Source organism: Gossypium raimondii, chromosome 5, assembly GCF_025698545.1.
Source record: "Gossypium raimondii isolate GPD5lz chromosome 5, ASM2569854v1, whole genome shotgun sequence".
NCBI classification, from domain to species: Eukaryota; Viridiplantae; Streptophyta; class Magnoliopsida; order Malvales; family Malvaceae; genus Gossypium; species Gossypium raimondii.
In genome coordinates this window covers 933,965-950,817 of record NC_068569.1, presented here as the reverse complement: position 1 = coordinate 950,817, position 16,853 = coordinate 933,965, and the positions used below count along the sequence as shown (strand labels likewise).

At 32.1% G+C, this 16,853-nt stretch overlaps 1 protein-coding gene across 2 annotated transcripts; it reads right to left on the bottom strand.

The window, feature by feature from the left end:
* Positions 1-543: 543 nt before the first annotated feature.
* On the bottom strand, positions 544-7,181 carry LOC105770768 (cyclin-A2-2). Of its 2 annotated transcripts, none has more exons than XM_012592106.2 (12): positions 7,012-7,181; positions 5,608-5,975; positions 5,067-5,352; positions 4,581-4,708; positions 4,207-4,299; positions 3,919-4,052; positions 3,451-3,526; positions 2,316-2,392; positions 2,199-2,232; positions 1,949-2,098; positions 1,720-1,854; positions 544-869 (listed from the first exon to the last, which is right to left on the bottom strand). In XM_012592106.2, exons 2-12 carry the CDS (start codon positions 5,905-5,907, stop codon positions 810-812), a joined length of 1,473 nt encoding a protein of 490 aa, XP_012447560.1. In that variant the 5' UTR covers positions 5,908-5,975; positions 7,012-7,181; the 3' UTR covers positions 544-809. The 2 variants fall into 2 exon arrangements, with proteins under 2 accessions (XP_012447560.1, XP_012447561.1); XM_012592107.2 differs by having other exon boundaries at positions 5,608-5,968.
* Positions 7,182-16,853: the final 9,672 nt, after the last annotated feature.

The window sequence follows — 16,853 nt, the reverse complement described above, 5'->3', positions numbered from 1 at the left end:
ATGGTGTGTTTTAAATAAGAGATTTGGGGTAATAACGGTGTTAAATGTTTTATTATAGTTGCATTATTTGTTTTAATATACTCTCATGCAAATGTGCATATTAAATTTTATTTTGTATGTATATAAAAATAATATATCAATTTATTTTATATTAAATAAATATTGTATATATAACATATAATCATAAAATAATATTTTATCAATAATGGTAATAGTTATTTATAAAAATTAAATCAAATTTAAATATCATATATAAAATTATATAAAATCAAAATTTATGTATAAGATTACACATTGAATTAAAATTCATGTTTATTTTTTTAAAAATTTCTTTAAGATGAAAGAAAGAAAAGTTGCTGAAAACTTTAAATACAAATATAAGACATATATTAAAACTATTGTATAATCGTATGCAAACATAGCTAAAAAATTCGCATACAGACAAACTTATTGTATAATATTTATTTACTAAACAAATCGAATTTTTATAGTGCTTTCTTTTTAAAATTTATGAGATTTAATAATATTAGAAACAAATACTGCTATTCAAATTTAATTCCAATTTTCCATTGCCCTTGGACTAGTCCGATCGAAGAAAGAAAGCTCTAAAAGACAAAAGAAAATAAAGATCGATGGTGTAGAATGTTACAAGGTTACAGTAGGTCTGGAAGCACCAGAACTTGACAGACAAAATGTTACAACAAAACGGACAACTTTAAAAAAAAAAAAAAGTAATATTTTTAAATATTTGGATCAGATTCATTCTCCAAGAGGGGGAATGGTTTAGAACATAAAATCAGCTTTCTTCTTCATCTTAAAAAGACTGATCCAACACTTTCCGGGGAAGTCATCATTGCTACACATTTGAACTGTCATGATAGAAAGAAAGAAAAACCAAATTTATTAGAATGATGGTCAAAATAATACATGCACGTATCATTGAATAAAATTTTGGCTTCCAAATAATATCATGTGAATACAGAAATTATGTTATTCGTTTTTCATTTTCTTAAAGTAACCATGTACAAGATTTGTATCTCATACATCCACACATGGATAGGAATATAAACTCTTCAAAATATATGAAAATTGAAAGAAAAAATAAGTATATTTATCTTAGATAAACTTGTTCATAAAACCTAAACTTATAATTCAATCCACTTAAATAATCCATATCATTATTTTAAAAACAATAAAATGTTTAAAATAAGAAAACGGTTCACTTACATCAGTCTAAAATTAAAGTAATTTTAGACCCTTTAAATATCCTTTATACAATTAATATTTAAATGATCCAACGTTACATTTTATATTTTATTTATATGTCAATTTTGATGTAAATTAAAATTTTCTAACTATTTTTTACATAAATAACTTTCAATCGTTCAATAAATATTAATATATCACTGTTTTAGATCAATATGATAGAGATATAGGATCGATTCAAAATTTTAAATGCATGACAAGTACAATTATATTGATAAATTGAACGGTTGGATTATTAAAATATTAATAGTAAGTTTTACACATATATAAGTGGATGCCTCCCCTAAAAAATATATTATTTTATATTCATATTCATATATTTTATAATTAAATTTAAAATAAAAATATTTTTAAAAATTTATAAATTTTAAAATTGAGCCAGCCCCCAGCCCGGCCCAATCCACCACAGGTCTAATCTTGGATACAAACCAAGTTGCATGCATAAAATTTTACCTTCTGTTGCCTATACTTCTCGCGTATAGCATTCAGGGAGCAACCATTAGTGTTGAGCTGCAGATCTTCCAATGCAAGAACCGTATTTTTCAGCTCTGATGCTTTATAACTAGTGTAATGCTCCAGGGTTGGGTTCTGCTTAAAGAAAAAAAGACAGAAAATGTCTCCTTCAGAAACTTTATAATCATGTAAAGATGAAAAAGATAACTTAATGAGGGATCAACTATACCCATGGATGGTCTGATTGATTGAGAGTCCATCTGGCAAGGAAAACAGCAGATGCAGCGATGTTTGAAGGTAAGAACTTTAAGAAGCTGTACTCAAGAAGAGTCAACTCTGCTAAATACTTGGCTAAGAACTCTAGTTCTAAACAAGGAACCTGTACATCAAGTTGATGGAAACATAAATCAGGTTTTTCTCATATTACTTTTTTCAAGTTTTATAGAGAAATGTAGATACTGATTTCCCAGATATAATACCTTGTAACTTGCTTGTGCTGCTTGAATGAATCTCCTGGAAAAACAAAAAATTAGGCTTATGGTTTACTTAATTATTTGGTGGTATTCAAAGTAGAGTTAGAAGGTGGTGTTAGTTACCTGAGAAATGTTTTTGTGGTTGGAACTGACAACTGAAAATACAAGAAGTTTAGAACTTTGCTCTCCATTTTCAGCACCTATCATGCAATTAGAATCAGGAACCTTGCAGCCATGTTACTCGGATATGGATATATTTTCGGCAGAGGTATTTCATATATGGAGGGTAATATATATTCCCATATTCATGTCTGAATGAGATGTCGGAATACCACCAAATACATAGAATGTAACAAATATACAGCATGTAAGGAACCGTTTTTAGAAATTTAGGGAATTCCTCGTAAAATGACTCAATCTAAACCATAGACCAGAGCGGGTTTTATTTTTAATTACATGAATGAATAAAAGTGTTATTGAGACTAAGAAATGTGTTGAGAGTTGGGCATAATTTACAAGGAGGCCTTATAGAGTTAAACTTACATGAGGAATAGACCTCACAAGTGGTTAGCTTTTCCACAAGGCAAGTTCCTTTGGGAATACTTGTGGTTTCCTAACAAACAAAAAAATCCTCTGCAAGTTGTTTAGTTTTGCAGTAAGATTTTAATGCCAGAGTAATTGTTATTTAGTTATGTCCTTCCACAAAATACAATGTCCTTTTGGCGAACTTAGATCCATCATGCTACCTTCTATTTGAATCAAAGAGTGCCCAAAAGTTACAGAACTGTTGAGATGCGCTCAGAATACCAAGATGAGAATTTTCCAGCATCGACTAAAATGAAAGTGTTAACTATTTGTTAATGTGCAGTATAATGACTAAAGCTCTGAAGGAGGTCTTAAGAAGGTTGATTTGATGGGAGTCAAGGGAAGTCTAGAAGTCTAGAATAACGAGGATTGACATTTTCAAAATGTCTTTAAATTTTGAATTTTTGTTTTTATCTCATTTATTTTTAAATCTAATTTTCTGATTCTATCTTTTGTTTTAACATTTGATTTTTTTTTATCCTATTAGTTGTTGAGGACTCTGATTACTCCCTAGATGTATATCCCAACCTATGTCAATCAATACAGAATTCACTCACTCACATTTTTACTTTACTCTTTACATTAAGCATGTGGTCTAAGAAGCAGAAAATGATGGCAAAGCACAAGTCAATGACTGCTATTTGCAAGATTAAGCAACTAAAGAAGATTATACCTCTTCTCTTGTGTAGGTATTATCAGTGATGAAGCAAAATTCTTCCACTCTTGGTGCACAAATCTCTTCATACTTTCTTCAAACCATAAAAGAAAAGCAGTCAGAATCCCTAAATAAAGACTCCGAGAGATAATAATAACCAATGATGCAAATGTTAGCAAACTCATTCAAGTGTTGGGTGCGTGTATGAACCTCAACAGATATGTAACTTTTCAACCTACCAGAGATCCAAAGAGAAAATTAAAATCTCCCTTTCTCACGCATGCATATCCAAGATAGAATTGAGTACACACGAGAGAGACCAGATTCATTAATGTTGTTGACATCATCATGATCAACAGTTACTATCGTCAGAACAGATTTATAAAACGTAGTTCTTTGCTGATAAGAATTGTACTAATGATATTTGAATTTTTGTGAAACTTATTCCATTATGTACTAGGAGCAGAAGCAAACTAAAGAACTTACGAGGCAATTAGCATGCAAGCAACGCCAAGTAGCTGGAGCCTTTGTTTTTCTATAAAATTGTGAGAAAGAAAACGATCAATGAGGCTCACGGTGAGGTAAAGCGTGTCTGGGACTAACTTATATTCTTCAGAAACCTGAAACCGTATGAAAAACAATAAATAGCAAGCACTTCAACTAGACCAAAATTTAGCTCATCCTAACAATAGTGGGAAAAAAACCAACTCTTTATACACTCAAGCACATCTTATCCAGCGTTCAAGAAGGGGAGATGCAGCCATATTGACTTACCTCAACTAACCAGTCAACCAAAATTCCTCGCATGCTTGGGGTAATATCCCGCTGCAACTGTTCCATATAATTTGTTGAGGGTCTTTGGTTAAGCTGCAGAGAGTACAATCTCAAGAAATAAGCATCAACTATTTTGCTGGTAGAGCAAAACTTTGCGAGCTAAGTGACATTCCTTCTTTGTAAAAACAGATGTACAAGTGTTTTCCAAAATAAGATAGATTAGTAATATTTTAATAATGAAAAAAGGCAGCAGCTTCAAATAAAATTTACTGAATAATAAGATAGAATAGTGTTCACCATGAAACTAGAGTGCTATTACCAGAAAGTATGACAATCACATTTGGCATTAAGTGAATGAAAATTGCACCACCAACCTCAGTAACATGCATGTTATTGTATATGTCTGGGGCATACAAGCCACATGCTTGAGGATCTTTTAGGTTGGAATCAATATCCACGACATCTTTCGAGGCTCCTAGTTTCTTGCAAGCCTCGTTTTGATCTGCATTATCCAATCAAAGGCAACATTTTTAGGGGCTAACTGCCAACGTGACTTCTACACAGCCATACATACAATGAGGTTATCCACTCTACTAATACCAGTCTCATATTAGCCAGTTTAGTATTTATCATGAAACTCATAAAAATGCCCAATTTTCACAAAAGGGTTCCGTCCGTTAACATGAATGAACATTTTGATCCAAAAACAGAATAGTTTTTTCTTATTGCCTGTTAACCTTAGAGCAGTGTTGACACCTTATTCTTCCAAAACGGAGGTAAGACATTTCTTAGATACCCGATGGTTTTATTTTCAAATAGAGGTATGCCATTACATGGAGAATTTTAAATAGAGCACAAACCTATTTTCTGATGGCTTTGCACTTCAACATCCATTGCGGAAACATGTTTTGGAGGCATTGCATCTGCAGTAGCACGTTCTTTTGCACAACACTTAGATTCCAGTAATTCTCTTTCCTCCGGTATTACTGGTAAAGTGATTTCTTGCGTTTCCACCATCCTTATTTTCGATAAGGAATCAGCTAATTTAGCTTTCACATCCTCTTCAGCTGATGGGATTTCCATGGCAATATCCTCAAACATTTCTGTGTTCTTCTCACTATGGTCTGTAATGGTCTGCTTGGTGATCTGTCAACCAGCAATATCAACAGGCACTCTTAGTTTGGATTGCACGTAGTAAGCAAAGAGTATTTTGTTGCTAGGAGAATAAATAGAAGAAAAAATCATTCCTCCACTTGTGGCCGTTATCAGGATGAAGTGATGGACTTAATCTTCTCAGTTGTTTAATATGTATATTAATCCAGCATATAATATTTGGTACACTGAAAATTTTCTGACTGAACTCCATGACAACAAAAAAAGGAAGAAATTTGATTTTCTCACCCGATTTTTAGTTGCATTTGTGCAGTCCATGTACAAAGTGTCATCGATGACATTGGTTACATTTTTAAGCACTGCCCTTCTTTTAGGCTGAAGGCCAACCGTAGCAGGCACAGAAGCCTTGTTCTCATCTGATGCTGCTCTTTTGGAGTTCAATCGAAGAACACGTTTCTGTTCCTGTTTGAAAGATGGTTTTGAGGAGGAGCATATTCCTCCAGCCGCCCGCAAGGCTTTATACCTTGCTCGCGTAATTCTTCCTGTAGGCTCTTCAACTTCTTCGGTAGGTTCATTTTCTTTATTCATACTTGCTTGCCTTTTCCCAGAGCGATGTATGATTTTCAAATTGAAAAGTTTGTCATTGAACCTGCATTCTAACACCAAATTGTTGTCAAATAGTGAGAAGAATGAGCACATTAGAAAATAACTTTTTTTTTTTTAAAAAGCAAAAACTATGACTTCAATTAGTCTATATTTATATTCCTTTTTTTGAATAAGCCATGTTTATATTTCTAATTTTTTCTCCGGTACAAAATATATATATAATATATCGACCCCAAAACCCTTAATATAATACATAAAGCACTTCTTACGGACAGTAGAAATATGAATTTCTCAAGGATTTAAATTGGCGCCGCAACATGATTTACTGTTGGTATTTTGCAGTTTTGGCTCTCTTTCCGTCACCGATATTCCTATAAACCTATGATTCATGAGAGGCCGCCATTTTCCATTTTCATAAAACTTATCGATCCAAAAAACCTTAGCTTCATGCATAAAGTTGCTACTTGTTTTTGAGACTAGAGATTTTTTTTCCTGGAGGATTTAAAGAGGAGTTGCAACATAATGTTACTGTGTGTGTTGCAGTTTTGCTCTTTCTCCGGTACCGATTTGTATAAATGAAGACCTAAAGCGTCTTAAGAAATCGCTATTTTCTATTTTCACAGATTTGAATTTGAGACCTTTAAAAATCCAAATCAAGATAAGATTTAAGCTACGAATCTTTTGCAATAACATCCTGATAAAAGAATGAATCACTGTGCAATTCAAAGTTCAAAATGACGGTGCCATTTGAACAATCATATTTTCTCAATACATGAATTAGAAAAATTCCATAGCTGATTTTTGTTTTAAGGTAGCAAAACAGAGGATTCATGCATTTTCTTCATTTTCTTTATGGTAATAAAGAAACCAGAAACTCAAAAACCTAATTCTTAAACAAGTACATTTTATCATATCTTTTCTTCAAAAAATCAGCAACTCATGTCCAAGCAAAACCAAGCAAAAAGAAAAACTAAATATTCATGACAAAACACGTAATGCAAATTGAAATTCGACTACAATTCAATATTAAAAATGAAAAAAAAAAACGAAACTCGTATTCGAAGATACAGAGACGAGCTTACTTACTTGTGCTTCGACGAACTCCGAGATCGAAAACGAAGAGGTTCGGATAGGTCGAGAGAGGAACTTTTAAAAAAAATTCTCACTTTGTTTGTATGCTTTTATTTGTATTTCCTTTTTTCGTATTATCTCAGAGAAAAGGGAAAAGCGATACGTGAGTGAGCTGTTGTTTTCACAGAGTGTGCTTGATATAAAAGGAGAGAGGAGAGCGTAGGAGCTTGAGCGGGACGCTGCTACAGTTTAAACTTCTTTAAATTTCTTTTGTTATTTCCACTCCTTTCTTCCATCTTCCACGCATTATTTTTTGACTTTTTTAATCTTTTGAGTTTTGACCCATGTGTAATTTTTCTTTTTAGGTAATTATTTTTTGGTTGCCTGTCTTTGTACAGTAGTAAATTATGAAATCTGATTTGTATTTCCTCCGCCATGCAATTTCAAAAATAAAATTAAAAATCAATGGATTTTTTTTAATTTTGCTACAAAATAATTTTAAAAAGCATAAAATTGTGCTAAATAATTTTAAAGCTTTGGTAAGTGAAGATTTCAAATCTTTATAGTCCTTTTTATGTTCTTTTAAATTTAGAAAAAAATTAAACAGATTCTTAGTTCTCAAATTCCAATTGATGTAAAGAAAATGGCATTTTAATCAGTAAGGAAATCTAATGAAATATTGTATTCTCTTACATATGAATACAGTAATTTTTCTAAAAGCATTTTTTTATAGAAATTTTCATATTGGATCTAATTAATACAATAACTAATTTTTATTCTTCATATTTATTTTAAAGTTATTTTAAAGTTTTCAAGTCAATTTTTTAAAAGACATTTTCTTTTTAAGTAATTACATATCGGATCGATTAATACAATTAACTCATTCAATTTTTTATTCTTCATATACATTTTATAGTTTATGTTCAAGGTTTCAAGCCAACTTTTAAAAGGCATTTTCTTTTTAAGTAATTTCATATCGGATCCGATTAATACAATTAACTCATTCAATTTTTTTATTATTCATGTCTATTTTATAGTTCTAGTTCATATTCAAGGTTTCAATTCAATTTTTTAAAAGGCATCTTCTTTTTAAGTAATTATATATCGGATATGATTAATACAATTAACTCATTCAATTTTACATTCTTCAGTCTATTTTATAGTTCATATTCAAGGTTTCAATTCAATTTTTTTAAAGGCATTTTCTTTTTAAGTAATTACATATCGGATCGATTAATACAATTAGCTCATTCAATTTTTTTTATGTGTATTTTATAGTTCATGTTCATGATTTGAAATTGTCCTTTTCAATAACATAATCTCTAATATTCAAACATACATTTTCTCTTAAAAGGTGTATTACCATTCCACTCAACACTTGCAACTATATATAAAGCATGTATAGATATGTTAAAATAAATTTGAAGCAATAATATAAAAGGTACCGTCGTATGAAGCTAGAATTTCCTTTTAGGGGTTCAAAATTACATTTTAATTTTTACTATAGTAAAATGTAATTTCATCATTTTAATAGCCTATATATTTATAAATTTTAAAAGATTAAATCAAATTTTATTATTTTAAAGGAGTTAAGTGTAATATTACATTTACTAATTTAAATTTTTAAAAAAATTCAAAAGACCTAAATAAAAAAAATTATTTTAGGGGATGAGCCCTACCAACCCCTTAGCTGCACCTCTAAGTGTCGTTATATTTTAATAGTTGAAAATATAACTATTTTGTAGTAAATAAATTAATTTATTGCTATAAATTATTAAAGATCAACAGATATTTCGACTAATGCTTGAAGGTTTTTTGGCTGCGTACAATCAAATATCAAATGTTGAGCAGAAAATAAAAAGAAGAAAAAGTAACGTAAGTTTAAAAGATTGTAACATCTCAATAAAAAAAGGTTAAAGACTAATTAAACTCTTTTACTAAAGTAAAATCTAGATTTACTCGAGTACTGTAGATTTTACGTGACTTTGAAGTTTGGGATCTGAGAAACGAGGGAAAAGCTTGCCTAAATTCAAAATCAAAAATAAAATACCCGTGTTCTTGCTTCCTTTGATTTGTTGATTTGATAAAAAGGAACTCTGAAAAAACGGTGATTCTTACCAATGTCAAAATCAAAATCATTTCAGTACTAGATGCTTTTGCCTCTTCTTTGCGGGTACTTTTTTTCCAACTTAAATAATTGAATAAAATTGTAATGAAATAAAATTGTAATCAGTAATTTAATTATTTGGTTGAATAGAATGAAATAAAACTATAATAGTATTCTTATGTTTGGTTGAATAGAATGATATTGTAATAGCATAAGGAAAAAAACTAAAATGACTAGAATACCCTTAGCAAAAATTTTTAGGTAGATGATTATTGTTATTGTTATTAAATTTTAATAAATTTATTATTAAAATAATTTAATAAAATTATAAATAATTTAACTATATTTTAACAAAATTATTATTAAATATAATTTAATAAAATTCTTAATATAATTATTATTATATGAATTAAAAATCATAATATATAATACTATAAAATAATATATAATCTACTTTACTATTTTTAAACGCAATATATATTTAATGTGCCAAAATATCATTAGTGAAACAAATAATTTAATTATTCTACAATAAAAACAAAATATTAGAAGTAATAAATAACTTGAGAATTATATTTCACATCCAAACATAATATTCATATATTAACAAAAACTTACATGATTTCATTAGTTTATATGTCATAATCCATATGTTATAAAATATTACAACATTGTAATGACATTTTATCATGTCATTATACCATCCAAATATTACAAACACAAAAAGTTACCAAAATATTATCAATAAAACCATGATTTTTAATGGTCGGCAAGAAATCTTCTGATCCATTCCAATCGCACAGAAGAAGGTAAACTAAAGAAAATGAGCATTTAGGTTGGATAATCTGGGATTTTGCTCAATGCGCGGTAGAGCTCATCCTCAGTTAAACATTCTACTTCACATAATGTTGGATATAATGTTAGAGCTCTTTCTTGAATAGTCATTTCTGACTTTTGTTGAATTAGCACTTCGGAGGCAATACTCCTACTAATTTCAACACCAACGGTCTGTATGTTTTTCGCCAATAAAGTGGCAGCATCATGAAATGAAGTAGATGAAATATGATCACTTGCATCAGAAATCTTTTTTTTCTTCTTTGAAAATGTAAATTCACATTGGTTTCTAGCTGGTTGCGGTTGTGTAGCTGAAAGATCCATGTCATCCAAAGAAACATCAGCTTCGCATCCATAGAAATCGTTTCTTTCTTCATGAGTATTTGTAGTAGCTACACCCTCAACATCTATTTTTTCAATAATATTAGCGGCTATTTTAGCATCTTTACCAGTGGCTCGATCTTTTGCGTAGATGGCAGTAAGTTGGTCATAATAAGAGAAATTACGATTTTTGAGTTGACCAGCTTTTTTATGACTCTATAAAAATGAGGAATTCATATTAGATATAAGTTTGGTTAAAATAAGATAATAAAGACTTGAAATAGTTCTTACATTTATATATGAGTTCCATACCGCATCTTCAGCAACAACAAGCTGCTTATGCTCATCCCAACCAAAACCGCTATTATTTTTTCCACTAAGCATGTCATAAACGATTGACCAGTCCCTTTTCAATGTCCTAACCCTCGATTCAATATTGGGTTTAGCCTTCAACATGGCATTGGGTAAAACTTTTTCTAACATTTTTTCCAACTCATTTAAATAACTGGCTTTGAATCCTGTATTAGTGTTGAAGGTTCCAACATTGTGTAAGTCGACCATACAGGCAACCAACGCAGCATCTTCTTTTAGAACCCATTTTCTTTTGGTTCCTCGAGAATTTTGGGAAGAAACACTTAATTGTGAAAAACCTGACATAACTATCTTAAGAAAAAAAAACAAATTAAAATTAAGTTCAATGTTATGAATCAAAAGGTCAACACTTTATAAAATTATAACACATGATGAATCAAAAGAAAATAAATTATAATTTAACAAGTCTAGTACAATACAAAAAACAATTCAAACACCACAAAAGTTTCATAAACTAGATACATGAAATAACATAAACAAATTAACGTTTACTATTTTTACCCTAAACCTAACTAATTTTTAGATGTTTGCCATTCATTGAACATTTGGTTGGCTAGTTCCATCATCTAAGTAGCTCATGCATCCGATGGATGAATATTTACGATATTTGGTTCATCGTCATCTATCACGTTACTAGGTAATCATTCTCCTTCTCCGCTTCAATAAGATCAAGACTCATATAGGTTCGAATAAAATTATGGAGCAAACAACATGCAATAATGATTCTATTGTGCACCCTCACAGGATAGAATGATGGACTCCTAAGTATTCCCCATCTAAGTTTTAATAACCCAAAGCATCTTTCAATAACATTACGTGATGAAGCATGTTTCATATTAAAAAATTCTTCCGGAGTACTTGGTTGGTAACCCTGACGCCACTCATTCAAATGATATCTTTGTCCTCTAAAAGGTGCAAGAAATCCCTCACAATTTGTGTATCCAGCATCAACTAGATAATAACAACCTATAAAAAAAACTATTTGTCATGGTTAATTTCCCAAAAAAGTATAATCTTAAAAATTAATTCAAAATCCTCTAATTCTGCACTTTACCATGAGAAATTTTTAGTCCATGTTTCCTACTAATGGCATCTCGAAGAACCCGTCTATCAGTAACAGAACCTTCCAACCAGGAAGAACATAAACAAAATGCATATCAGGTGTACAAACACCTAACATATTTGTTGCTATGTCACCTTTTTGAGTTCAACAACTATGTTTATCAATTGTTGGAACCCTAATCTTGACGTGGGTTCCATCTAAAACACCTAAGCAATTCTACATCACATGTATAAAACCTTGAGTTAGGATACTATATTTAAATCTAAATCAACTAAATTATGTACAAGTTATATATAGAACTCACTCTAATACCTTGAACCATTTCCACCTTAGGTCTGTAGAATTAGCTGTAATTGGATTTGCCTTTTTAAATAACACATCTTGTAAGCTTATGACAGCATTTAAAACATTGTGCAATGATCTGCTAACAGTTTCCTTAGACCTATTAAAGTGATGCTTGATAACTCGATTTTTAAGGTGATGAGAAATGATATGTAAAAACATTGCCACTTGCTCGTCAACAAGCATATTCCTTGACGACTTCAATTCCCCTGAAGTTTGTAACATCTCACATAGTTTAAAAAAAGTAATTCTTGTAATGGCCCAAATTTGAGGTTATCGAAACAGTGGTTTCAGGACCACAAATCCGATGAGAAAAATTTTATTTTTCTTATATTTTTATGGTCTACAATTTCACAAAATGATTTCGTGAAAATTTCGTTCGAAAATTTCGACGTTTGGGCACTCAATTTAGTCAAAAGGACTAAATTGTAAAAAGTGCAAAAGTTGAGTTCTACATGTTAGAGGTGTCCAATTGTTATGAAACTTTAAATTGGAGGTCCTTATATGGTAATTATACCATTGGTAACTTGGTAGACAAAATGGACATGAGATAAGTGAAATAGAAAATTTTTAAGTTAGGGGCAATTTGGTAATCTAGTAATTAAAATGAATTAAAAGGGAAAAAGATGGCAAAATCATCATCTTCTTCATTAGGACGAAATCAGCAAGGGGAAGCCATAGTTAGGGTTTTCAAGCTTCCAAGCTCCATAGTAAGTGATCCCAAGTCCCGTTTTAATGTTTTTACGTTTTTGGAGTCCGGTAGCTTAATTTAGCTTATTCTAGCAATAATTTAACCTAGGGTTTATATTTGGAAAAATACCCATAGGTGAAAAGTGTTTATTTTGATGTTTTATGATAGAATATGAAGCTAGAAATTATGTTAAACAACTTTTGCTAAGCGATTTTAAGTGAAAACGAGTAAAACGACATAATCGGTAAAAATACCTAATGTTCATAAGTACATGTTAGAGTGGGAATTTGATGTTGCCATAGAAGGGAAAATGTTCAGAATGTTATAAAACATAAGAATAAGAGATGAAGTTTAATTTCCGAGCCTTGGGGCAAAAATGTAATTATGTAAAAGTTTAGGGCAAAATTGTAATTTTGAAAAGTTAGAGTCGAGGGCTGTTTTGATGAATGTGATTATTAAATAAGTTAAATTTACTATTTTAGATCAAGAAGTACGAAACTCGAGGTTAGACAAAGGAAGAATAAAGTTGAAGACTAAGTTGGTGAATTTGGCTATAATTGGTACCGAGGTAAGTTTACGGTAAATAAATGCAATATTTCAATATTTATTATTAATGCTGTTAATTTCCAGCAATTATGAATTTATTTTATGAATTTATTTGATGATGATCCAAGCATGAAATGATAGAAACTTAAAATTTAAAAGTCCAGTTGATACATAAGGATGGTCTGGATACGAATGTCATGACATTTGGGTAAAGAGATCCCATGTAAGACCATGTCTGGGACATGGCATTGGCATCCTTAAGATCATGAGAGGTCCCCTGTAAGACCATGTCTAGGACATGGCATGGGCACCGAGACGAGAGGTCCCATGTAAGACCATGTCAGGACATGGCGTTATACCGAGATGAGATGTCCCTATAAGACCATGTCCGGGACATGGCATGGGCACTAACATGAGAACATCCCATGTAAGACCATGTCTGGGACATGGCTTTGGCATGTTATTATCGAAGAGACCGAGTATCCTTATTATTCCAATGTAGCTCAACGGGCTTGTAAACGAATCATGTTCATGAAAGTTCAGTTTAAAGCATAAATGGCAAGCTCAGGTAAGTTGTAAGACTTAAGAACTTATTATACTATCAATTGATGTTCAACGATGCAGCAAGAGTTGAGTAAGTTATGCACACAAGTATTCTAAGTAAACAAGTAAGAGAACTAGTATGAGATTAACTAAAGAGTAAACTAGAGATATAGTCACTTGAGTTTAATTATTTGTGTGTAATGTTGTTATTTATTTGCTAGTAAACTTACTAAGCTTTATGCTTACTTCTTTTATTTCTCTTTCTCTTATAGTATTGCAAAGCTACTTCAAGGATCCTAAAGAAGTCGGAGATCGTCCACACTATCAACCACAACTGCTCGGTATTTTATGTCAAAACACGTTTGAGTTATGACATGTATAGGGATTTAGTTATTTTGTATGTTTGTAATGATGATTTTGCTAATGAGTGATGTGTAAGTATTTGATGATGTATGGTCATTAAAATGGTTAAGGATGAAGGTGTTTGTTGTTATGAAAGATTAGGTGATAAATTATGCATGGAAATCATGAAAGGATAAAATTTTGCAAAGAAACAGAATTCAGGCAGCACAGTGACGTGAATTTGAAAAATCACCTAGGATGGTATAAAATGAATTAGAGGGTGAATGATATATGGAATTAAAGCTTATTGAGTCTATTTTCATTGAAAAATAACGGTGTAGCTAAAGGAATTTTATATTTTAAGTTATGTGAATTTTCATGAGACAGGGTCAGAACAGTTTTTGGTGTCCCCTGTTTTGAGTTTAGAAAATCATTAAAAATTGTACAAAAATGGTTATGAGTTATAGTTTATATGTATAGATTTCTCATTGAGTTTATCTTCTGTAGAAACAAGTAAGAACTTCATATGAAAATCCTACAGTGAGAAAACTTATTTTTAGTGACTAGAGGTCAGGGCAGTCAGGTGGTGAAACAGGGGAGACTTTAACTAATAAACTGTACTAATTGGCTGAACCAAAAATTCTAAAAATTTTATGGTGAGTAGATATATGAGTCTAGTTTCAGGGAAAATTTACGGAATTAAATTTCGAGTTCTGTAGCTCAAGTTATAATTAATTTAGTAACTGCTGCGCGATTGGACAGATTTGCTGTAAATAGTGAAATAAATTTTCAAACCTAGTTTTTATGCTCCGAATTGGTAAGATAAGCTAAGTAATGCCTCGTGCTCGACTCCGGAAACGGTCTCGGGTAAGGGGTGTTACATTTTGTTGGTATCGGAGCAGGTTTAGTCGATTCTCGGAAATATGCAGTATGAATAAGAGTCTACCTATACATGCCATACTTATATATTTTGATAGTGTGACGACTCCTGACGATTTTAAAATGTTTTCTTTTATAGTTATGGATCCTGAACGAGCTGGTATAGATGAAGTAGAAAGTAATGCGCCTGCTTCCGCAGAAGGGACGACGCCACTAGATGTTAATGTTAGTGAAAGGCCTGCATCAGTTAGACAGGAGGAGGAGCTAGAGAAGCCTTCTTCCAAGCCATGAATGATTGGTTTGCCGAGTTCGTTCGTCACGAACCCGGTCAGAAGACCTCCACCCCTCAAGATTCACAGGTTCCCCATGTAGCTTCCCATTGCGGTATAGTTATCGAGGAGAGACCACTGTTGATAAGATTAGGAAGCAAGAAATTTGAAGAATTTGGGCTACCAAAGATGATGATGCGAAAAGCGAGTCGGCTTGAGAATACAATCGGGGTTTTGAAGAATTATCTTGTACTCGGAAGAATGTATAAAGTGTGTTGTTTCACTTCTTGAGATTCACTTACCATTGGTGGAAGACCCTCGTGTCAATAGTACCGAGTGAGAGGGTTACAGGATTTCTTTTAGGAGGAGTTTCGAAAGAAGTACATCACCGAGATTTATAGATCGAAAAGGAAGGAGTTTCTTGAGCCAAAACAAGGTAAAATGTCGTGATTGAATATGAAGCGAATTTGTCAGACTTAGTAAGTATGCTCGGAATTTGTATCCATTGAAGCTAACATGTGCAAGAGATTTGAAGATGGGCTTAATGATGACATCGACTATCGGTGGGTGTATTGGAAATCGAGAGTTTGTTGTTCGGTAGAAAGAGCTTGTAAAGTAGAAGACTTGTTAAAAGAAAAGAGAAGAGCAAAGTCAAGTCGGAGCGCAGGATACAAAGAAGAGGCAAATGAGTAAATCATTTGGTCTACATCTAAGAGGCCTAGGGAGCTCTCTAGCGGATCACATTTTCCACATATATATTCGGTCGAGCGAAGTAGAAGATTCGAGGTTTTAGAGCTCAAACCACTACAGATTGCAAGCACAGCAAGATACTTGACCTCCTAGGCTGAATGTTCTCAATGTGGGAGACGCCACCCGGAGAGTGTAGAGCGGTGAAAATGTTTGTTTTAGATGTGGAGCATTCGATCACTTTATTCGGATTGTCTGAAACAACTAAAGAGAAGAAATAACGAGTGCGAGATCAGGTAATGCTCCTACCAGAGGTAGACCGCAGAGAAACCCAGGAGTGGGGGCGAGTAATAGGGGTGCATCCAGAGATTCAGCGGTTAGATCAGATGTTAGAGCACCTGCAAGATCATATGCTATTCGAGCTCGTGAAGAGGCGTCCTCTCGATGTAATTGCGGTACATTTTCTCTATGATACTCTGTTATTGCATTAATTGATCCTGGCTCTACACATTCATATATATGCACAAAATTAGTATTTGTTAAAAATTTGTCTGTTGAACCTACTGAATTTATGGTTAAAGTCTCTAACCCCCTGGGCCAGTTTGTGATGGTGGATAAAGTTTGTAAAAATTGTCCACTGATGATAAAAGGTATTTGTTTCCCGGTTGACTTGATGTTATTGCCTTTTGATGAGTTTGATGTGATATTGGGCATGGATTGGTTAACTCAAGATGACGCGCAGAGTAAACCGTAAGCGAAATATGTTGTCTTGAAGTGCGAATGGAGAATTACTTGAGTTAAATCGATCGACGGATGAATTATCGATGTAATTTTAGTGATGTCACTCGAGGTGTGTCGAAA

Bases quoted from the DNA above. Each gene is read 5' to 3' on its own strand.
- LOC105770768 (XM_012592106.2), bottom strand. From the start codon at position 5,907: ATGAATAAAGAAAATGAACCTACCGAAGAAGTTGAAGAGCCTACAGGA. The intron at 4,300-4,580 runs GTTGGTGGTGCA...TACTCTCTGCAG, and splicing joins ATAACATGCATGTTACTGAG to CTTAACCAAAGACCCTCAAC. The intron at 2,393-3,450 runs GTATAATCTTCT...ATTGCATGATAG, and splicing joins ATACCTACACAAGAGAAGAG to GTGCTGAAAATGGAGAGCAA.